Source organism: Rattus rattus, chromosome 18 (assembly GCF_011064425.1).
Source record: "Rattus rattus isolate New Zealand chromosome 18, Rrattus_CSIRO_v1, whole genome shotgun sequence".
NCBI lineage: Eukaryota > Metazoa > Chordata > Mammalia > Rodentia > Muridae > Rattus > Rattus rattus.
The window spans coordinates 7,248,399-7,271,552 of record NC_046171.1 but is presented as its reverse complement, the minus strand read 5'-3'; the positions used below and the strand labels follow the sequence as shown (position 1 = coordinate 7,271,552).

General features: G+C 56.1%; 1 protein-coding gene across 1 annotated transcript; it reads right to left on the bottom strand.

Moving 5' to 3' along the window:
- Positions 1-53: 53 nt before the first annotated feature.
- On the bottom strand, positions 54-23,154 carry Notch4 (notch receptor 4). Its single transcript, XM_032888256.1, has 30 exons — positions 22,979-23,154; positions 22,159-22,240; positions 21,771-22,066; positions 19,909-20,256; positions 19,711-19,833; positions 19,378-19,614; positions 19,131-19,286; positions 18,151-18,345; positions 16,507-16,620; positions 15,568-15,681; positions 15,376-15,498; positions 14,205-14,364; positions 12,882-13,027; positions 12,504-12,656; positions 11,712-11,829; positions 11,409-11,496; positions 10,756-10,906; positions 10,202-10,386; positions 7,215-7,467; positions 6,915-7,027; positions 5,466-5,989; positions 4,628-5,011; positions 4,342-4,517; positions 3,750-3,969; positions 3,544-3,613; positions 3,311-3,449; positions 2,267-2,562; positions 1,912-2,059; positions 1,368-1,465; positions 54-1,181 (listed from the first exon to the last, which is right to left on the bottom strand). The coding sequence occupies exons 1-30, from the start codon at positions 23,040-23,042 to the stop codon at positions 570-572; spliced, it is 5,886 nt and encodes a 1,961-aa protein (XP_032744147.1). The 5' UTR covers positions 23,043-23,154; the 3' UTR covers positions 54-569.

Sequence of the window (23,154 nt, the reverse complement as noted above, 5' to 3'; positions counted from 1 at the left end):
AGTGCCGAATTTCCCAAACGCAATGCACTCATCCTCCAGTCCCTCAGAAAATAAAAGTAGCACTTCGAAATAGCTTTATTATTCATAAGTTCGGGGTTCTCAGACATAACCGTGACTAGAGAGCAGGGCTTCATTCCTGTACCAGTTTCCTTGTGGGGAAGGCAGAGAGAGGGCAAGGAGTCATCAGCTGGACTGGCCACTGGTTATCTTTCATAATCTACACAACACCTGGCACATAGTAGGTGCTCAATAAATATTTGCCAGCTACTTTTGGGGAGTAGATAGCAGAGGCTCCTTCTGGAAAACCATACATAAGAAACATTTTACACCCAATTTGCCCACAGTTTTTGGTTTCAGTTTAGGGATTCTCAAAATCCACTCTGTCCTCTTGGAGCTGCCCTATTTTCCAGGAAAAAGCACGGCATATCTAATCCGGGCATCCTAAACCCTCTTGCCATTGTTGTTCATACTCTATGGGGAAGACAAGTGGGCATAACGTTTAGCTTGGCCTTAAAAGTTCGGGGCCTTCCAGACTCGTTCGTGTCACTTCCTTCCTTCCACGAAGTTGCCTAGTTCTGATTCCTTCCACCCGAGTTTAAGGGGACCTCTTGGTGGACTGGAAGACCCCAGGCAACTTGAGGGGATCCGCGTTCTGGGGACGGGGTAAGGCTGGGAGGCGGGATCGGCGCACTGCAGGCAGAGCCGCAGGTTTCCAGGGCCACCCAGTCCCGAGGCCAGTCATCCTGTGATACTCTAGCCCCGCGTCGTCCACGGGAGTCCGCGGAAAGCCTGCGGCCGCGCATGGAGGAGCCTCCGGAGCCTCCTGATCGGCTCCGGCAGCGCGCGTATACCGCCCCTCGGCGCGCTCCCAAGTCCACCGACCAAGTGCGAGCTTGCAGACAGGCTCCGCCCCCGCGCGGGCGCGCTCCCGCAGACAGCGTCCGGCAGCGCGGCGCGGCCCCGCCCCCCGGCGTGTTGCGTGCGTGCGCACGGGCCTCCTGCGTGGTCGGTCCTGTCCCCTCCAGCAGCGTCAGCAGGTCCCAATGACTACGCTGGCGGGCCACATCTGCTGGGGCCAGCCCGGTCTGGTCCCGCAGCCCCCGCGCTGCCCCGAGCTCCAGCAGCAGCTGTGCCACCTCCACGGCGCCTTCGCGCGCAGCCAGGAACAGCGGCGTCTGCTCCTATGGGGGAGACCCAAAAGCTTGGGGACGGGCAGGGTCAGGGAGTCTCCGCCCACCGGGAGTCGGTACCCTCCCGCCAGACGCTGGGTCCCGCCCTCTTTGATCTCTCTCCCACCCCCACTCCCACCCCCTGCTGGATTCCCCTGCTTTTGGCTTGTGCAGTGAAGAGGCTGCAATATGGCTCACCCTACTGTCCTGGGCATCTTTATCCGCTCCAGCCTGGAGGAGACAGCGGGCGGCTCGGGCGTTGTTCACTGCAGCGGCCCAGTGCAGTGCAGTTTTTCCTAGGGTACCACGTGGGAGCCAGTTACCCCGCAGCTGGGGGTCAGACTGCTACGTTTTAGTTTCCCACGGGTTCTGGCCTTGGTAGGAGGAGGGGGGAGGAAGGGAGAGCTACTTGGGTTCTTCAGAGGCGGGAAGCGTTGCCCAGGCAACCGACAGTCGGCTGCAAGTGCTGCCCTGGTGACGTCATGGGCGCGCGGGCGGGACAATAGGTATTGTTCTGGGTCGGTGGGACGGGTATCCCCATCCCGTTCCCGCAGGTGCTTCTTCCATTCCCGTTTCACGGACTGCGACAAGACGTGTAGTTGACCGTGGTGGGGAAACTCGCTCTCCACACTGCCACAGCCTAGGAGCCTCTCGTAGTCAGTCCCTACTGCGCCTGTAGTTTGAACTTCACCTCCTTCCCGCTCTCCCCAACATTTCGATACCACAGCGGCTCTATGCATACCCCTTTTATCTCTGGCTCCTACATCTGCTCGGGCTGCGATCAATTCTTCAACCAGGTCCTCCACGGCCAACCTGGCAGCCAGCATCAAAGGTGTAGTCCCGTCGTCTGTGCGCGCGTCTACAGCGGTCTGTCTGCTGGCCAATAGGAGCTGGGGAGACAGAAAGGGCCTGTGACCCCTGGGCTTCTAGGTCAGGCTCCTCGTGCTTTTGTTGCCTGTCTTTGTTTTGAGACAATGTCTTGTTATACAGCTCAGACTAGCCTGGCACTCAGAGATCTGTCTATATCCAGAGAAGACCTCTCCATTTCACATTTAAGCTTACTCCTACTTCCTTTAAGGACCCGGGTATGTGCCTACCTGGCAAACCTCCCGAGCATCAGCAGCTACTGCAGTATGAAGTGGGGTACGCCCAGCCCGGTCCGGCTGGTTGGGGTTGGCTCCAGCCTCCAGGAGGCGTCGGGCAGCAGTTGGCCGAGAGAATCGGGCAGCTAGGTGCAGGGGCGTCTCTCCAGTGCCCACAGTGTGAGCCTGGGGGCAGGCCCCTCTATCCAGCAGCGGTTCCCAGGGTTCGGGATTTCCTAGCCCCAGTCTCTGTACAGTGGTGGACTGCACTCCCCCACAGAAGACGGCAGACATCAGGGGTGTCACCCCATCTGTGGATGAGAATGAGTACTAGGCCAATTTGGAAGGATCCGAGAATAATGACATGCCTCTGGGAGAATTGCAGCCATCTTGGCCAAGCTCTTCCTTTTTGGGGGGTAGGGGAGAGGGATGCTTGAGACAGGTTCTCACTATGTAGCTCCGACTGTCCTGGAACTCACTAGACCAGGCTGGTCTCGAACTCGCAGAGATCCACCTACCTCTGCTTCTCTCGTGCTACGACTAAAACTTTACTTCCTTCTAGGATTAAAGGTGTGTACCACAGTTGCCAGCCAAGTGTTGGCTCTTGATTTAGTGGTTTGTTTTGTTTTTTTAAAGACAGGGTTTTTCTGTGTAGTGCCGGCTGTCTTGGAACTTGTAGACCAGGCTGGCATCGAACTCATAGAGATCTGCCTGCCTCTGCCTCCCGAGTGCTTGGATTAAAGGCGTGCACCACCACCAACCGGCTTGATTTGGTATCTTCATCCACCTCTCTGAGGCTCAGTTTATCAGTAACCGGAGCAGGAAGGGTTTAATTCTCAGAGCTGAGGCTTGAACCTGAGTCAGCCTTCCCTAGAGGGCTGGTCCCATTGCTCTACCACAGCTTGTATTCCTGACACATCCCCAGGTGGTGCCGTTCTCTCTGGGGCCTCTGCCCTGGGAGCTCTAAAGGCTCCAGTGTGGATACTAATGGCCTTTGCTTCTAAAAGGGTCAAGAGTAGGACCTCCCACTCCCCCACTTGGTCTAGGTGGCTTGTGTACCAGGCCCACAGGTGTCCACGTCCGGAAGCTCTGATTCGCACTCCTGAGGAGGGGTCAGCATGACTGCCTGTGGGAGCCCTTCACAGCCGCTGTGCAGTGGCCAGAGCTGGCACCTGGAGGCTGAGGCTGTTTTTTCTGCCTTGGGGCAAGAGCAAGGCCAGTGAGTTGATTTTTCTTGCCACTGTCACCTATAGACCACACGGCCCCACTACACACAGTTTCACCTGGCCTACCTCGCCCTCTTCAGGGCCCGAGCACATGACCACTCCATCCTCATCCACTTCTGCCTCTGGCTTCAGCGCCCTGGAGAGGGTGAGTGGGTAGTTAGGCTAAGGCCAATCAGCATCTCCCACATCTCCTTCCGACCCCTCCACTTCTGCAGAGTAGTTCTTAGCACTCTTGGCATTCCCCTGAACCCCAGACCCTCAGAGAGTCTCACTTGAGACCAATGTTGTCCTCGCCCAGTGGGGGCCTCCGCCGGTGGGGTGCCTGCTGTGTCTGTGGCCTTCGAATGAAACCAGGGGGCAGCCACAGGGCCCCGTGTTCCCGCCGCCGGCGCCGGATGAGCTGGAGGACGAGAAGAGCCCCAAGGGCCAGGAGGAGCACCCCGACCACTGGCGAACACAGAATGGGCCAGGGAAGCTGGGAGGCGGGGGGCCCTGGTAGGAGAGAGACAGTCACAGGAAGGGGCCATTCTTGGTAAGATTGGGCCAGTGGAGTAGCCTGCCTCAGACGTTAACGGTTAACATGCTTAGAGGAGAGTTCATAGGATATGATATGATATGATATGACATGATATGATATGAAAGTTTCTATTCTTTCATAAGAATAGTTGGGCTATGCCAGAGGTTAGTACAAAGTCCTCAGGGAAACAGGAAGGGAGACCAATGAGCGGATGGGCCAGGGGGGAGATTCATTCCAAGGAAGAGGTGTTAGGCCGAGTGCCCCACGCAGAACGTTTTGGTTTTTAGTTTTATCTCTACCAGAGACGGGATGTGCTAAGGCAAGGGCAATGGTAGGGGATCACCTACCGGTCCCTGCTTGAGGGTGAGCAGCCAGCAAGGGTCCAGGCAGCAGGGGCTCCAGAGCTCCCACTGCGGCCATTGCTGCAAGGAAACGCAGCAGGAGCCCAGAGTCCCGGGGACAGCGGGACGCAGGATGCTCTGGACCACAGCGGGACAAATCCACTCCCATCACTACCACAAACCTGTGGGAAAGGCACCTCAGGGACCTCTGTCCAGTCCCAGCTTCCCTTTTGCTCCATCCAAAGAACTGTTATTTGTCCCCCACACCCCTGCCCCTCCATGTCTTGCTTACCCTGCACCAAGGGACTCCGTCTCTTTGCCCGGGGTCTGAGTGTGAGGGGCTTGTCTTTCCCACGAAGAGGAATCTCTAGTTCCACTCAGCTCCTCTTTGGCCCGGGTCCCAGGATAGGGGAACACCATGTTCCTGCCTTCACTGTCCTTCCTCACCCAGAGACCGACCCTCAGAGTCAGGGACAGTACTCTCGCCAGGGCAAGCAGCTGCTGATCCAAGGCTGGGGGACTCAGCACCACCAGCAGGGCCAGGGAGGGGCCCCCCTCTGAGTCGTCCCCTTCTGGCCTGCAGTCACCCCCGTCCCAGCCACACTGAGCGTTGTTGCAGCCTTTCTCACAGTGCCCGTTGTGGAAGTGATCTCGGCAGTACTGGTCGTAGGCTGGGCTGCGGGCAAAGGGAACGTGGGCTCAGCACTCTCCCCAAATCCGACCCTTCTTCACAGAGAATTACAGCCCCTCCATTGCCTCTGGGACTCGGGTTGCTAAGGATACCCTGGTATCTGCTGACCCCCGCTTACTGGGGCCAACCTTTCCTCCTGCCCCGTCTCAGAAAGAGGGCCCAAGACCCTTTCTCTTGGGGGTGTTGCTTGCCAGGGAGGCATCCTTTGGTGGAAGGGCCGGGGAAGAGGCACTGAAGTCTGAGGCCTTAGCGTTCTCAGGAGTGGAGACCAAGCCTGTGTCCCACAGTCTGTCACTCCATTCCCCGGGATTGGAACCTAGAGTTTTTCTTAGCATGGAAGCCCCCTGGAGTCCAATGCTGGTCACTCTGTAACTCGGGCGGGCGGGCATGTATGTCTCCCCACCCTCGACCCTCACCCACCCCTCACTCCCAGGCTCACGTGCAGGTTGGAGGGATCTCACAGTCATAGCCATCAAACAGACACTCCTCAGAGTCGCACTGTGGGTGGCACCGCCCATCCCGGAAGAGAAGCCAGCACTGGGAATGCGGGGGACAGCCCTTCCAGGGGTCTGGGACCCCCAGGGAACAGTCCCCTCCATCCCAGTCCCCTCCTGGGCCACTGCAGCCAGCATCACAGGCTCCATCGCCACCGCGGCCCTCACATCCATTCGCCCCTGGCCTTTGACACCGGGGCCCCGGAGAGTCAGGAGGGCAGGTGCATTGAAAGCCAGGGTTGCCCAACCCGGGGGTCTCAGTGCAGCTACCATTGTGCATGCAGGGGGAGGGAGGACCGCACCCTGGTGGTGCTGGAGGTGTCAGACAGTCAGGGCCCCCAAAGCCACTGAGGCAGGCACAGAGGGGTGGGGAGCCTGGCTTAGGGGAGGGCAGACATAGGCCTCCGTTGTGGCAATGATGGTTGCCGCAGGCAGGGGCTTTGCGGCTGCAGGTGGGGCCTTCAAAACCCTGTGGCAAAGAGAAGAGAATGCGAAAAGACCTTCATTATTCTTTCCTGAAGCAAGCTAGGACAGCATGGGACAGAGGGTTCTAGACTATCATAGGTAGCAGGGACCTCAGAGAGCATCGAGTCCCTTGCGGTAGGTCCCCTGCTAACTGCACACAATGGCATATCGCCCTCGGTATGAAATGTGGCTGTGTAGCCATGCGTAGTTTCAGGGTGCAAGTCCAAGAAGACTGATCACTGCCTGGCGCAGTGGACTGATTACTGTGTCATTTTAATCCTTGGAGACAAGCCACACGCTCTCCCCCCAGGGTAAACGAGAGGAAAGTGAAAATAGGGGGATGTGTTTACTATCAGCATTCGTGGGTTTGGCTTAAGGGCGTCAGGGTGAGAAAAGAAGGTATACCCTGTTTTCACAAACCAAGGCCTCAGCCAGTTTCTTTCCGGGAGTTCCTCACCCACACCTGTCCCCCCACACAGAGTTTAGAGATCTTGTCTGAAGCCATTCTTGGAAGGGTCAGTCTCTTGTTTCATTTTGCTTTTTTGAGATAATCTGATCTCAGATTCACTGTGCGTCACCGTGCGGTTGCCGGGAGCTGAACTCAGGACCTCTGGAAGAGCAGCCAAGCGTCCTTCACCGCTGAGCCATCTCGCCAGCTTGAACTCTCGTTGTGTAGCCAAGGATGACCTCGAACCCTTCATCCTCCTGCCTCGATGCCCAAAGGCAGGGACTACAGAATTACACCATGCTACCTTTCGATTCTGCCTTTCCCCTGACTGTTTCTGAGAGCCACTCACCAGGGCGAACTCGGGCCCTCTCCAGTAATTCTGACTCCAGCGCTCCCCACTCATGGCCCTCCGTTCTGGCTCTGGTGTTCTCACCTCTCATCAGTAGATGGAGAAGAGAGAAATGGGTGTTGAATCAGTTACCTCGGGGCAGCGGCAGGTGAAGCCAGGGGGTGGTCCTGTTGTGACCTCACAGGACCCTCCATTGGAGCAGGGCTGGCTCTGGCAGAGGTCCATCTCCACTTCACACCGCTGGCCTGTGGTGGGGGGTGAGATTGGAGGTCACTCCTGGCTCCAGTGGCTGCCTCCTGACAGTTGGTTCAGCATGTGATAGGTGGGGAAGAAGATGCTATGGGGAGAGGTGTGGAGGCAGAGGTTGCCTCCTGGGAAGGGACCATCGGGTTGTCCTGGTTTTAGATGTGCCCCAGAGATCCCAGGCCTTACCTGTGTGCCCAGGCAGACACTGGCAATAGAAGGCGTTGGCTAAAGAATGGCAGGCCGCAGTGCCCGAGGGGTGGCAGGGCCGGTCGAGACACTCGTCCACATCCCCCTCACAGCGCAGCCCCACAAAACCTGGAGGGCAGGCACAGTGGAAGCCTCCAGGCCTGGGGGTACAGGTTCCATGGTTGTGGCAGGGCCCGGACTGGCAAGCGTCGTGTACTTTTGAGCAGTTCTGTCCTTCATAGCCTGGGGCACACTGGAGACACAGCCAGAGCCAGAGGAAGAGCGGAGCTCAAGGTGTTCTGCCAGCCTCCAGCCTCCCGCCTCAGCAGCTGAGGCTCCTCCTCCATTGCAGCCTGTCTCGGCACTACCCGACACACCGTTGTGCAGTGACAGAGCACAATGCTTAGTCCCAAATAATGTGGCCTCATTTTGAGGGACACCTCTTCCCCATACCAACTTACCCTCCATGCAATGAATTGTAGGTGTCTGCTGATTACCCACTTAGGTTGTGCGTGCGTGTGTGTGCATGCGTGTGTGTGTATGCATGTGTGTGTATGCACACGTATATGCATGGTGTGTAGTAATCAGAGGACATTTCCCCTGTTAGTCCTCAGGCTCTTCTGCCTTTTGTTTGAGGCAGGGCCTCTTCCTGGCTGGGAACTTTGCCATGCAGACGAGACTATCTGCCTATTTCTGCCTCTGTCTCGCCGTCTCTGGCATTACTGGCTGAGCTGCTGAGCCTGACTTTGGACTTGGGTTTCCAGTGATCTGATCTCAGATCTTCAGGCTAGGATCTTGGCCAAGCCATCTCCCTAGCTGGCCAGGTGGCATTTTAAGTAGTACAGATAAAAGGGATGATTAAAGCTCGTCTGTGTTTCTAGGAAGCACAGGTCAGCCTGAGGGGAGAGGTGGTTGGCCTTGATTGCATAATCTGTGTGCATAACCTTAAACCATCCTCTTAACAACCGTGTAGAGAAATATTACCTCACTTAATTCCCACCCCGCAACAATGAAACGGTGTGCAGAGAAGGTGAAGTGACTTTTGGGTCAAAGCAAGACTGGCTCTATCCAGAGCCACACTGTGTTTTTTTTTTTTTTTGCATGCTGGGCCAAAGTCACAAGTGCTATGCTTCTGCCAGACGGCAAGCCAGAAGGGAGGCTTTGGGAGTCGAGAGAATTCAGGGAGTCCCCCTGGCCACCCCCCCTGACCCCAGAGCGATAGGAACTCGTGGAGGGCATTCTGGAAACCACCGGAGGAGGGAGTTTTGTGAGGTGAAATGAGAGTGCAGAGGTTCAGAATGCTTCACTCTTGAGACAGGGTCATCCCTACCCTGGCTCTCTATGTCTGGAAAGTCTCATAAGGGTTAGAGATGGTGGTGGGTAGAGTGTTTGCCTAGCACACACATGGTCCTGGGCTTGATCCCTGAACTATATAAAATAGGTGTGGGGTATATACCTACAGTCCCTCACTGACTACATGAGGCAGGAGAGTTCAAATCATCAAAGCAACATAAAGGTTTTCCAAGGCCAGTCTGGGCTACATGAGACATTGCCTCAGAAAAGAAGAAGGAAGGAAGGAAGGAAGGAAGGCAGTGGGGGAGGAAGAAAGGAAGAAGAAAAGGGTGGGTAGGGGTGGGAGATAGAGAGATGTCTCCGCAGTTAAGAACACAAAAGTTGGGTGGCGAGCCTTTAATCCCAGCCCCCAGGAGGCAGAGGCAGGTGGATCTCTGAGTTCAAGGCCAGCCTGGTCTACAGAGTGAGTTCCAGGACAGTCCTTAACAGGGCAAGCCCCTCTCAAAACACCAACAAGCAAAAGCAGACGCTGGTCTTGCCGAGGGCCTAGGTTCCAGTCTCAGAACCCACATAGGTTAGTACATAGCAGCGTGTAATCCAAGGGGATCGGATGCCTCTGGCTTTTGTGGGCCACAGTACTCATGCACACATACCCACACATAGAAAGTCACATGTGTAATTTAAAATAAATAAAAAAGTTGTGAGTGTGTGTGTGTGTGGGGCGGGGGGGATGGAGAAATGGCTCAGTGGTTAAGAGAATGTTGGCTGTTCTTATAGAGGATGTGGGTCCAGTTCCCAGCAACCACATGGCGGCTCGCAACTGTCTGTCGCTCCAGTTCTAGGGGATCTGAGGCACACATACCAATGTCCTTAAAATAAAGTTAAATAGATTATTGTTGGAGATGGCAACTACAAGGTTAAGTCTGTGGTAGGCTAGGCGGTCGAAAGGGTGTTCCGAGGAGCAGGAGAGAGCATCTTTGGCTTTTGCACAGGCCTGGGGTTCAGTTCCCAGCACCCATGGGGTACTTCACAACTCTTAGCATCTCCAGCTTCAGGGAGTCTGAATCTACCTTCTTACCTCTATGGGGACCGGGCATGCATGCAGTACACGTACGGTCAAAACATTCATACACACAAAATTAAAAAAAGAGATAGAAAGTTGACTCTCTGAGCACAGGATTTAAACTGGTTCTACTATAATTCCAACATTTCCTCTTCCGGATAGTGACCTGGGCCAGCGAGGAGAAAACCTTCCCCTAGCTCAGGTCATCCCCCCCACCCCTCCAAAGGAAGGGGCAGGAATAGCTCCCTCCCCTCCCCAGGCCAATCAGCTGGAGTGGGAATGAGGCTCAAAGGCTAAGAAGCAGTGTTGGGACACTGGATCAGGGAGCAGGACAGTGGGGGACAGGAGCTGCCTGCCGTGGCCTGAGAGACAGGTGGGAAGAGAAATCCTGCAGCGGTGAAGTAAGCAGAGAGGGATGGCCAGTTTCCCTTGGGAGTGGGTGGGATGAAGACTGAGGCAGCAAATGTGGAGGCGGAGGTGGCAGGAGTTTGGTGTTGGTGTCAAGGTGGTGGGGGGGAGAAAAGAGGAAGTGAAACCTGGTGGGTGGTTGGGTGCCTGACTTAAAGGAACGAGGACTGGATAAACTAGAGCCTCACCAACCCTCCCTATCCTACTCCTCTAGACCTCGTACCTGGCAGACATAGCCGTTGGGCTGGGGCACACAGGTAGCCCCGTGAAGGCAAGGCTTGGACGTGCAGGGGTTCACAGTATCCTGGCATAACTTGCCCTCGAATCCAGGAGGGCAGCGACAGAAATAGGAGGAGCCCGTGTCAATACAGAGGCCCCCATTCTGGCACAGGTCGGAGATCTCTACACCTGGGAAGACAGACAGACAGACAGGGAGGGTGCTCAGGGGCCCCTGACACAGCGTGTTCCGTAAGAGACTGTGCGGGTGAGATGTTGGTGAAGTTGGGTTATAGTGGCTCACTCCAGGGGTGTTTCGACCCTGGTAGAGCTGAGTGGCTCCCGGTGAGGCATTGCCCTAGTGGTTGTGTTAAACCAGAGCCTTGTTCGTTGATATTGAATGTAGCAGAGTGGAGCTGTATAGGACTATCCTGTGTGTTGAGCTGTAGAATGAATTACTCTTGGTTGTTTTGGCCATGACACAAGCTGTGTAGCTGCTTTGAGGGTTTTGACAAAAGAGGACACCCCTCCCCGCCCCTCCATTGGCCCTGGATCTGGTACCTTGGCTCATCGCGGCCGCCTGGCAGGACAGTGGGAGGTCACAGAGAGACCCCATCCATCCCTGGAGGCACAGGCAGCGGAAGGAGGGCCCACTCTGGAGGCATCGGGCAGTGTGTGGACAGGGCTTCCGGGCACACAAGTCTATCAGGGTCTGAGGGTTGGGAGAGAACAGGAGATGGGCAGGCTTCTGGGACTCAGAGATGAGCCTCTCCACTTGTAGCTCCCCTCAAAATCACTTCTAAGATGACTTGTTTGCAATTGGCCCTCTCTGACCTCTGGCTTCACATTTCAGAATAGCCTCCAGGATGAGAAACTCACCCTACGTACATCCTTACGCCCAGGCGTGCGTGCGTGCGTGCGTGTGTGTGTAGGGTACGGTCTCACCTACCCCAGGAATGCCTCAAACTTGCTATGTAGCTAAGGCTGTCCTTGAACTCCTGATCCTTGAGCCTGTGCTCCCCAAATGTCTGGATTACAGATGTATACCATACCCAGATTTTCTTTCCTTCCCTTACTTCACACCCAAGTGAGGTGCTCCCGGCATCCGTACGTCCCTTCATGCAGATGTCTGTCTGAGTCTCCCTGGTGCCCACCCTTTAGATCCCAATGCCTGCAGCTCTCTCACTGACACATCCGGCTTACGACCACCTCACCTGGCAGCTGCTTCCTGTGTAGCCAGGGCTGCAGAGGCAGCGGGCCCCTCGAGGTGTGTCTTGGCAGGTTGCCTTGTTCCTGCAGGGGCTGGACAAGACAAAGAGGGCACTGTGGGAAGAAGATCTAGGAGTCGGGGAGTGTGTACCGTGAAGCAACAGGTGCGGTGCGGTTGTGGGGAGATAGTGGAGGAGGGGCAGCCACAGGTAGGGAGCTGTGATAGCACCGGAGCCCAAGGAGAGGTAGAGAGGGGGGGAGGCTGGGGGTTCCTCTGCTCCTTTCGGGGGACCTCAGGTCACCCTTACCTGTCTGCACAGCTGGGGTGAATCTTCTTCTCACAGTGCAGCCCCTGGAAGCCAGTGGCACAGTGGCAGAAGAAAGTGCCAGGTTTGCTCACACAGGTACCCCCGTTGAGACACGAGGCTGGAGAGAGGAGTCTGTGAGGGCTTGGGTTCCATGCCTGTAATCTGGCCTGTGACCTTGGCCTGTGACCTTGGCCACACGCAGCACGAAGGGCGCATGCCTCTCACCAATACAACTTACTTTTGTCCAGTTACCTATTTGACATTTGCTTTTTATAGGCATCCACTTATTTCTTTAATAAACAAAGTTTAATACGTAAATGTATGTCTGTATATGTTTATTTATGTATATACACATATATGCCTTTATATTTATATGGTGGGGTTCTGTGCATGTTGCAGTAGGCATGCGGGAGTCAGAGGACAACTTGAGGGGTCAGTTCTCTTCTGCCACGGGAGTCCTGGGGCTTGGTGGCAAGGACCTGGACCCTCAGAACCATTTCTCAACCTCTAATGTATCTGTTTGACAGGGTCCCCTTGAAGGGGATGCGTAAGCCAAGAGTGACTTTGAACTCCTGGTCCTCTGCTTCCGTCGCCCGAGAGCTGGGATCATAAGTGGGCACCACCCTTGTGGTGCTGGACATTGAATCTAAGGCTTCATGGATACCAGTCTTACCCTCCGCTACTGAACTACATCCCCGGCCTACAGTTAAAATGTCAGAGCCGTGTTACCCCCTGCCCCCTGCAGCTCAGCCTCTGTAACCAGCTGCAGTTCAGACTGAGGATGGTACTTACCAGACGCACAGTGGTCCACGGCAGTCTGGCAGTGGGGACCTGTGTGACTTGGAGGGCAGGTGCAGGAGTAGCCCTCAGGATGGATGCTGCAGGAGCCACCATTGAGACAGGGCCCTGAGTGACAAGCTGTTATCTCCTCACTACAGGTCAGCCCTGAGGGAACAGGTGAGCTCTGAAAATATGGAGTTCTCTTCTCTGTCTTCTTGTTCACCTATCCTATATCTCCCTGCCCCATCCAACCTCTTCTTTCTACCCCCCTATCCCAGGAGTCACCCGTGTCCCCCACAGCCCGCACCGACTCTCCTCGAAGAGGTTGCAGCCACAGGTTTGGTTTGTGGGGCTGCAGGCTGGAGTGTGTGTGGTGTAGGAGAGACTCACCCGTGTAGCCTGCAAGGCAGGTACAGTTGTAGCCAGAGGGCTGTGGGTGGCAGGTCCCCCCATGGGCACAGGGTGTGGAGAGGCAGCCGCCCAGCTCTGTCTCGCACTCTGGTCCAGTCCAGCCCTCGTCACATACACACAAGGATCTGGTCATAAAGGAGAGGAAGAGGTGAAGGGTCCTTCTCTTTCCCTGCCTGCTTTGTTGACTGCACCCTTAAGACCGGCTCCGTTTTGGCTTCGAGAGTTTCCTTAGCCTTTTTCTCTTTCCACTAAGAGTTATTTTTACTTATTATTTTTATGTCTGTGGGTGTTTTGCCAGCATGCATGTCTGGGCACCATGTTGTGCCTGGTGCCCGTGGAGGCCGAAAGAGGACGTCAGGTCCTCTGCACTGAAGGTTCAGATGGATCCGAGCTGCCCTGTAGATGCTGGGACCCCTGACTTCTGCCAGAGCAGCCAGTGCTCTTAGCCACGTAACCTCTTCCAGGTGTCTCCAATGCTCTCTCCCTTTAAAAAGAGGGTCAGCTGGACTGTGGTGGTACATGCCTTTAATCCCAGCACTGGGGGGCAGAGGCAGGAGAATCTCTGTGAATTTGAGGCCAGTTGGTCTACAGAGTGAGTTCTAGGACAGCCAGGGTTACTCAGAGAAACTGTCTTCAAGAACCAAACCAAACCAAACCAAACCAAACCAAGTGAAGAAGAGGAGGAGGAGAGAAGAAGAAAAAGAAAAAAAAAAAAGTATATGAGGGGAAAAAAGCGTGGGGGGCGTTTCTTAGGTAGCTCAGGCTAGCCTCCAAATTACTATGTACCTGTAGAAGAGACATTCTACCAACTAAACTCTCTCTCCCCCTCCTTCTTCCCTTCTTCCTCCCTTCCATTCCCTCCCTCCTTCCCTCTCTCTTTCCCCCTCTCTTCCCCCTTTCCTGTATCCCTATCCCTTTCTCTCCAGGGTCTCCTGTAGCCCAGGTCAGCCTCAGAGCTCACTATTCAGCTGAAGTGTGGCCCTGGCTGCAGACCCATCGGCCTTTCCTCTGATTAAAGCCATGTGATAACAGTGTTGGGAAGCGTCCACACACAGATGCCCCTGGGTTTTATGTGAGGAGAGACCGTTTGCACTGTCTTCTGTGCTCTGACCCTCATCTGCCTCCTTTGCTATGCCCAAACCTTCCCTCTTTAGGTACCACTCCTCAGCTATGCCCTTCCTTTCCCAAGGAAGCTGACGGTCTCCTTCCTGCTTCCCCATTGGTCAGATCCCACGGGCCTGCACCCCGCCCCCTGCTGTTTGTCCTAGCAGAGGCTGATGGGAGGAGGCTGGAAGGGGCTACCTCTGGCAATGGCCATGGTGGCAGGGGCAGTCGTCCTCAGCAGGAACACAGCCAGGACTCCCGTCAGGGCAGAGGCAGGGGGCTCTGTGTTCCTGGTCTTGGCATTGCTGTCCAGGTTGGCACAGGATGGGGCTACACAAGGGAACCTCACAAAGTTGACCTGTGTGGGAGGGTTCGGGGGAGATGAGTCCTTTCTTCCATGCACAAGTCCTTTCTTCCCCTCTCTCTTCATTCTTGTCCTTGTGCTGTTCCTCCCTGTGCTCCCAGTGTATGTGTGCATGATGGGTGTCTTGTGTGTGCGTGCGTGCGTGTGCATGTGTGTCTGTGTGTGGTGCATGTATGTGTGATGTTTGCTGTGTGTGTTGTATGTGATGTGTGAGTATGAGTGTGGTGTGTGGAATGTGTGTGCTGTGTGTGTAGCGAGTGTTAGTGGGTGTGAGTGTGTTTAAGTGTGTATGCGTGTGCTGTGTATGAGTGTGTGTGTATGAGTGTGTTGTGTGAATGTGTGTGCTGTGTGTGACTGTGTAGCATGCGTTTGTGGGTGTGTGTGTAAGTGTGTATGTGCTGTCTGTGTGTGTGTGCTGTGTGTGTGTGTGTGTGTGTGTGTGTGTGTGTGTGTGTGTGTGTGTGTGTGTGTGTGTGGGTGTGCATGTGTGTGTGTGTGTGGTGTGTGTGGTGTGTGGTGTGTGTGTAGTGTGTGTGCGTGATGTGTGTAGTGTGTGTTGTGTGTGTAGTGTGTGTGCATGGTGTGTGTAGTGTGTGTGGTATGGTGCGTGTGTGTGGTGTGTGTATATGTGTGTGTGTGTTGGCAGGCATGGGCCACAGGCTCATGAGTGGAAGCCGGAGGATGACTTCACAGAGTCCGTTCTGGACATCCGCCGTCCCCTCCATTCTGAGTCCCGAGTGCAGGTTGTCAGTTTCCGTTGCTTTTTTACCCACTCAAGTATTCGTTTATCCTGTCCTGGTTTTCGAACCCAGGGACTCCGGCATACTTGGCAAGGTCTTTGCTTCCGAGCCATGCCCCTAGCTCTCATTCTAAGTACTTTTTGTAGGAAGGGCCATTCTCATTCTGTTTACCCATCCTGACCCCCCAACACCCCCCAGCAGCCTCCTCCCCACCCCCAGTGGGCTCACACGCCCGCCCTTCCAGTTCCTCCTCTTGCCCTCTGACCTGTGAAACCAGGCCGGCAGAGGCAGAGGAACGCCCCGGGAAGATCAAGGCAGCTGGCTCCCACGGGGCAGGGGTCACTCCGACATTCATCTGCTTCAGTCTCACAGCGTGGCCCTTCAAAGCCTGTGGCATAGGGCTGGGTCAGGGATCGCACAGATGGTCCCCTGTCCTAGGGACCGAGCCTCAGTTTACCTGGGAGACACTCGCAGTGGAAGGCTCCAGGCTGGTCTTGGCAGTGCCCCCCATTGGCACAGGGGGCGCTGCTGCACTCGTCCATGTCTTTCTCGCATCTGGCACCAGTGAACCCTGGTGGGGGAGGGGAAGCGAATGGAGGGTGTCGAGGAAGGGCAGAGAGGCTCCAGGCGAGCGAAAGTGAGTCTTCCGAGGAGACTCCAGGTGTTTGGGCAACACAGGCAATAGAGAGGCTCAGCCCCTGCTGGCTACTAGGCTGCTGGACTGCGGGCAGGCCACCCACTTTCCCTTCCTAGCTCTCATTTCTTCCTGTGGAGGAGGGCGTAGTGATGGAGCCTGGGGTGGGGCATGGCTCAGAGGTAGAATGCTTACCCAGCATGTGTGAGACCCTGCCTCCTGTCCCCAGCACGGATAGAGAAAGAACCTGTCTCTGGGCTGGAGAGATGGCTCAGCAGTTAAGGACGCTGGCTGCTCTTCCAGAGGTCCTGAGTTTAATTCCCAGCAACCACAAGGCGGCTCACAACCATCTACGATGTGGTCTGGTGCCCTCTTCTGGCGTGTGGGTGTACATGCAGATAGAGCACTCATTTTTCATAGAATAAAAATAAATAAATCTTAAAGAAAGAAAAGCAAAGGAAAGAAAGAAAGAAAGGAAGAAAGAAAGATTCGCTCTTAAACTACCAAGGGAAGGAGACATTCTCTTGTCTGTGGTGGCCCAGCCGAAGCAGGGACCAACACGAATGGGGGTCAGTGGGGAAAAGAGAAACCCATTGAATGACTTGTCAGGACAGAAGCAAGGCTGGGGTGTAAGCTTGGGGATGATGGAAGAGTTTGGGGAGCTGAAGAAGAGGGGGAGAGACACAGGCTGCTTTTGGGGCAGGGGGCTGGTCTCTAGGTTCCCCGGGGACTGAGGTTGGCTTGGTCAGGATCTTCACCCACCAGGAAGGCAGAGGCACAGGAAGCCGTTGAGCTGGTCGTGACAGGCAGCTTGGTTGAGGCAGGGGTTAGAGGCACACTCATTGATCTCCACTTCACAGAGCCTCCCTTCCAGGCCTGAGGACACAGACAGGGTGGGAAGTGGGCTCAGCCAGGCTGTCTACCTCCCTTGGGCTTAAGGCTCAGGGAGCGGGGTACCTGCAGAGGGCTGAGAGGAAATGTGTTTGAAGCCCTTTCTGTGTACCTAGAGGGTGGGGCACGCACAGTGGGCTGCCCAGCCTGGACATTCTTGAAGTACAGATGGGAAGTGGACATCTCTGCCTGGAGCGTGATTCAGACCTCATGTACTATCTAGGCCTCTGTACCAGGGCGGTGGAGGCGGCGGTGGTGGTGGTGGTGGTGGTGATGGAGGTGGTGGTGGAGGTGGTGGTGGTGGTGGTGGTGGTGGTGGAGGTGGTGGTGGTGGTGGAGGTGGTGGTGGTGGTGTGGAGGTGGTGGTGGTTGTGGAGTTGGTGGTGGTGGTGGTGGTGGTGGTGGTGGTGGTGGTGGTGGTGGTGGAGGTGGTGGAGGTGATGGTGGTGGTGGTGGTGGTGGTGGTGGTGGAGGTGGGAGCTGGTGGTGGTGGTGGTGGAGGTGGTGAAGGTGGTGGTGGTGGAGGTGGTGGAGGTGGTGGTGGTGGAGGTGGTGGTGGTGGTGGGGTGGGGGTTACGTTGATGACGGTTATGGCGGTAGTGAGGGTGATGGAGGAGGATGATTTGAAGAAAGGCGTTAGGACAGCCGAGTTGCTCCCATTTTTCACCCTTAGGTTTACCTTGGTCTCCGTGGTCTCACGGTCAGCCTCCTCATCTCCCTGTCCTCTCCTCTTTCCTGAGGTTCTGCCTTGACATCTTTGCTACCTGTGACTTGTCCCTTGTATGACGGAACAGTTTTCCTACGTCTCTGTTCTTGTCTATGCGTGGCCTGAGCCACGATTCGTGGGTGCTGCTTGGCTTCCAGTAGGGAGTGGGGTGGGGTGGTTAACACTGCTGAAGCCGGGGGCGGAGGCTGGGCTCTGCTCCTCACTGGAGGCGTGACCTTGGGTAATTCACTCCATCTCTTTGTGTCCAGTTTCTTAATTATGGGATGGGGATTCCTTCTCTGAAAAGACCACTGTGGTGGCGACTGGTGGGAAACCCTCCGGCATTCCTCTCCTACTGCACCAACTCCAGCGCACCACCATGTGGAATGTTGAGGGTTTACACTTCATCTCTGCGCGGGGGAGTGTGTGATTAAGTATGTGTGTGCCTCTGTGTGTATGTGTGTGCCTGTGTGTGCGTGTGTGTATGTGTGTGTGCGTGCATGTGTGCGTGTGAATTCTGGGCTGGCATATGTACTGCCTTTCCGTCTTCTTTGTCTGAACCACTATGTACAGTGGACCAGGATGTACACTCTGTGACGATCACGACACGGATGGAGCACCGTATCCCTCAACTATGCAGTGCACACTCTCACTGTAGGGCAGCTCGCCCTTCTAGGGGTCGTGGGTTCCCCAGTTTTAGCTGGGGCTTAGGGAGAGAAAGATGCTTGGAGACACCAATGCCAGGCAACTCCCCTTGGGTTCCAAGTTAGTTCTCCATCTTGCCCACCCACAGTCCCACCCAGCTCTACCTGGTGGGCAGAGGCACTGGAAGGTGGCAAGCAGGTCCAGGCAGGTGCTGCCCGGGTGACAGGGCTGCGACAGGCACTCATTGTGGTCAGCCTCGCAGCGGGAGCCCGTGTAGCCAGGCAGGCAGAGGCAGTTGAAGGAGCCAGGGGTGTTGACGCAGGAGCCGCCGTGTTCACAGGGACTGGGTCCTTGCTGGGCTGGGAGGAGAGAGGATCTGGGGGTCAGGGGTGGAGAGGACAAGGAGGCTAAACTGACAGGATAGGTGTGTGTGGGGGCGCCTGTCTGTGGAGATGAGAGAAGGGGAGGGGGCTATGTATTTATAATGGAGGATGACAGGACAATATGTGGGGTCTGCAGAGCTCAGTACTGGGGAGAAGACCTGAAGCAAATCATAAATAAGTTTATACATAAAACACATACACATACACACACCACTTTGTGTGTGTACGATATGCGTGTGCGTGGGCACACACACGTGTGGGTGAGCACACAGGTGTGTAAAAGGTTAATGCTGGGAGCCCCCTCCGCTGTTCCCTGCTGCCCTTACTCACTGAAGCAGGGGGTCTCTCTATCAGATGCAGAGTTTGTGGGTGTAGCTAATCTGACCAGTCAGCTTGTTCTGGGCACACCCTGTCTTTGCCTTCTGAGGCTGGAATTACAGAGGGGCCCTCGTGCCCACTTGGTACTCGCCACTTCTGTGGGATCTGGGGATTTGAACTTGAGTCCTCACTCCCAGGTGGCTACTGCTTTAACCGTGGACCCATCTCCGCAGCCCCACCAGGGTCTGCGAGCCTCCAGAAGTCCCAGGACATAATATGTCGTTGAAGCTTTCTCCTGCTTTGATCCCCTGGGTTCTGGGATTATGGGCATGGGCCGCCATGCCTGGTTTAGTGTTTCAGTTTCATAAACCAACTGCTCTGCCTGGCCTCTGTCGGGAACGGAGGCCTTGGCTGGCCTCAGGGGCTCTGCTGGGGACCCTCACCCATTTGACACTCATCCAGATCTTGGTGGCAGGTGGGTCCCGAGTAGCCCGGCTGGCATATGCAGAGGGTAGACCCCGTCAGGGGGTTGGTGCTGCACTGGGCATTCACATGGCACGGCTGCCTCAAACACATGTCTTCCAGGTGGCACAGGAGGCCTGTGGGAGACGGAGGGGCGAGGCTCTAGGAGGCCGCTTGGGGCCCTCCCTTGCCCTCCATGTCTCCCCGCACCAGGCCCTCTGTCCGCACCTGTGCGCCCAGGTGGGCAGAGGCAGGAGAAGGAGCCCACACGGTCGATGCAGGTGGATCCCAGGGCACAGGTGGCGGCCGCACAGTCATCCAGGTTCTCGTCACAGCCCTCGCCTCCCCAGCCACTCACACACACACAGTGAAAGCCACCAGCCGAGTTCTGGCAGGTGCCACCGTTTCTGCAGCGAGGCGGACCCTGGGCTTCACATTCATCTACGTCTTCAGAGCAGTCCCAGCCTGCGAGGGGCATGGGGGCAGGCACAAGGGCTGGGATTGGGAGCCTCATAGGGAGGGGGGCCGGGAGCAGTCATGAAGTTGCTTTAAACAACTCACCCTTCCACGTCTTGGGGCAGAGGCAGGTGTAGGTGCCCAGCCCATCCCGGCAGGTGGCCCCGTTCTGACACTGGTTCCTGACACAGTCATCTGGATTCATCTCACAGTCCAGCCCTGTGAAGCCTGTCAGGATCATGGAGTCAAACATGGAGCCCTTCTGAGGGGAGAGGGGTGCAGTAGAGCCCCAGGAGGTTTTACCTGGGGGACAGAGGCAGAGATGAAAGGTGGTGTCTCCCTCTGGCACCAGCTGGCAGGTGCCTCCATTGAGACAGGTTCCAGGAAGGCAGGTTCCCTTCCTGAGCTTGCACTGGGGACCTTCCTGCCCCACCGGGCAGAGGCACTGGAAGGAGCCCAAGGTGTTGTGACAGGAGGTGCCCCGAGGGCAGGGTCCGGGCTCCAGGTAGCACTCATTGACGTCGCGTTCACAGGTGTGACCCTCGAAGCCCGTTGGACAGCGACACTGGATCTGGGGGTATGTGGCCAAGCACACGCCTCCGTTGGCACAGGGGTTGGCTGAGCAGAAGTCTCGGAGCTGGCACTGCTCACCTGCAGCAGGGCATGGGGTTGGAGTAGGGAGGGGGCTGTTTCAGGCACTGCCCAGGTTTAGTTTATGCATCTAAGATGGCGTGTAGGAGCCCCTGCCTGTTCTCCTCCTGACCGTTTACCCTGGCGCTCCATGGCCTGTCTTAGCCCTGCTGTACGTTGGGAGGGCTTGTATGTAGGCTGTTCACACCCTCTCCTTTGGAAAGCACATGTAGCCAACAATGGGAGTTTTACAATTTGGTTCCCCGAGAAAACTTGGGACAAGTGTTTCTCGCCGTGGTGACCTCTTGGGGAGGTGGAAAAGCCACAGTTTCTGAGTGGATTTCTTCTTGTTGTTGTTGTTTTAGTTTTTCGGTTTTCTTTGAGGCAGGGTCTTATATCAGCATGTATCTAAGGATGACTTTGAACCTCTCTTCCTCCTTTTTCTCCTGGAACTCGCTCCGTAGACCAGGCCGCCCTCAAACTCATAGAGATCCTCCTGCCTCTGCTGTGATTGAAGGCGTCCTCTGCCGCTGGGCCACCGCCCAGCCTGACTTTGAACTGCTTATCCTCCTGGGTCTACTTCCTGGGTGTGGGCGTGTGCTCCTGGCTCCTACAGCTGAATCACGCACCATTGCATCAAATGCACGGGTCCACGCATGCTAGGCCAACACTGCCAGCTCAGCTGCCATCTCCAGCCCTGTTTTCTGCTCTTTTGTGTGTGGGTCCCACAATGGAACTCAGGCTGCCAGGATCGGCAGCAGGTGCTACCCACTGGGCCATCTTGCTGGCCCGACGGACCCCTGATTTTTTTTTACTCTTTTTCATTTTACATATTTTTTCACGTTACATGTACTTTGCGTATATCCGTGTGACTGTGCCCCACATGTGTGCCTGACACCTGTAGAGGCCTGCAGTGAAGGAGTTTCTAGACTGGGGCGGGAAAAAGCTACTCTGAATGTGGGCAGCATCATTCCTGGATTGCCATTCTGCACTGCCTAAAAAGAAGGCAAGCTACGTACCAGCACTTAGTGTGCTGGTTAGTTCTGTTTACCAACTCACCACAACCCAGATCACCTGAGAAGAAAGCCTCAGTTGAGGAACTATCTAGATCAGGTTGGCCTGTGGGCTTGTCTTGGGGGATTGTCTATATTGATAACCGATGCAAGAGGGCTCAGCCCACTAAGGGCGGCATCATTCCCTATCAGTCCATTGTGGGCAGCACCATTCCCTATGGGCAGCACCATTCCCTAGGTGAGGGTCCCAAACTATGTATGGCAGGAGAAAGCTAGATGAAGCCAAGTAAGCAAGGGTGTTGTTATTCTCTCTGCTCTTGACTGTGGATGTTGTGTGATTGGCAACTTTGGGTTCCTGCCTTGACTTCCATTCAATAACCAGGACTTCCCTGCCATGATTCTGAACCCTCAGACCTTGAGCCAGAATAAAGCCTTCCTTCCTTCAGGCAGCTACCGCCATCCTGGAGAAGTTTAGTCACAGCAACAAGAGTGACTGGCATGTTCCTCCCCGCTTGTACTTACCTGTCCACCCGGGCTCGCAGGAACACTGTGGGCGGCCCGAGACCTGGACAGAGCAGTGACCCCCGTTGGAACAGAAAGAAGGCGGACAGAGCTCTTCCAGAGGGCTTTGGCATCGATCACCAGTGAAGCCAGAGGGGCAGGTGCAGGAGAAGTGGGGGGTCAGTGGAGAAGTGGGGCTGCGGGAGCTTGGGGGTGTGGGGAGCAAGGCTTGGCAGCTGCCACCGTTCTCGCAGAGTTGGGTGTCCCAGCAGGGGTCAGGGAACTGGCAAGTCTCACCCAGAAATCCAGGGGCACACCTGAGGGTAGAGGGACATTTCAGGCCAGTGGCCCCTCTTCCTTCTCTCCCTCCTCTGTCTCCCCAGGTCCCACTTCCACGAAACACACTCACTGGCAGGTCCCTTGTCCCTGAGATAGCCTCAGGCAGGTGCCTCCGTTGGCACAGGGCTCTGGGGATCCTCCACACAGAAGCTCTGAAGAAGAGACCAGATGATGGAGCCTGTGCCCCACCACCACCAGGTACCTCCCTACAGGCCATTGACCAGCAGCCCCTGCCCCACAGTGTGGCCCAGGGGCATGGTGCTGTATCCACCCTCTCTCCTTCACACCCAGTCCCGGTCTCCCAGGGTCCCTTTGGCCCAGGCCTTCCATTCATGGCTTGTTATTACTCCCACCCCCTTCCTGTTTATTCTCCAGCCTCCCAAGTTCAGCCCAGCTCCATCCCCCGGAAGCCAGACAACAGGAGTTAGGAGGGAGCCAAGGGCGCTCCAGGGATGTGAATGGCTGAGACACCTAAGGGATTTCCTTCAGGAAAGACCGGCAGTGAGCCACCGCGGGTGGGGACATCTGGACAGAGAGAGAGCTGGTGGGCCCTTCTCTGTCTCCATCTCTTGCGCACCACTCCTCTCTTCCCTGTAGCAGGCAGTCCATGTTTCCTCCGGTCTGTCCCACACCACAAACCCTCTGCCTCTTACTCCAGGGCCAGCTGGCTTCTCCGTGGGCGTGGACCCTCCTTCCCATCCCACAGCAGGCACCACCCCTAGTACCAGGCACAGAGCCTGCGTGGGTCTCCGCAGCTCCTCTGGAGGGAGGCAGCGAGCGCTCCCTGCAGCGTCCATTCCGAGCTGGCGGTTTGGTTTTCTTCCCTGCTCTCACCAAGCATCTCCCCGAGAGAGATATGCCTCACCCCTTCACCTCTGGCAGTGCCTCACCTCTGGTCAGGATGACTGGGAAGCTGAGCGGCAAGAGCAAAAGCAGCAGCCACTGGCGCTGCATCCCAGAGCGCCTGTCCCTGGCCCGGTCTCCTCTCCCTCTCCAGGCAAGGACCCTCAGAGCGTTTGTGGCCAGGCAAGGCCACCTCCTCTGCCTCTACCGCCCTTCTTCCTCC

Bases quoted from the DNA above. Each gene is read 5' to 3' on its own strand.
- Notch4 (XM_032888256.1), bottom strand. From the start codon at position 23,042: ATGCAGCGCCAGTGGCTGCTGCTTTTGCTCTTGCCGCTCAGCTTCCCA. The intron at 22,241-22,978 runs GTGAGGCACTGC...TCTCTTCTTCAG, and splicing joins CCCAGTCATCCTGACCAGAG to AGCTTCTGTGTGGAGGATCC. The intron at 12,657-12,881 runs GTGAGTCTCTCC...CTGTTCCCTCAG, and splicing joins CTGCCTTGCAGGCTACACGG to GGCTGACCTGTAGTGAGGAG.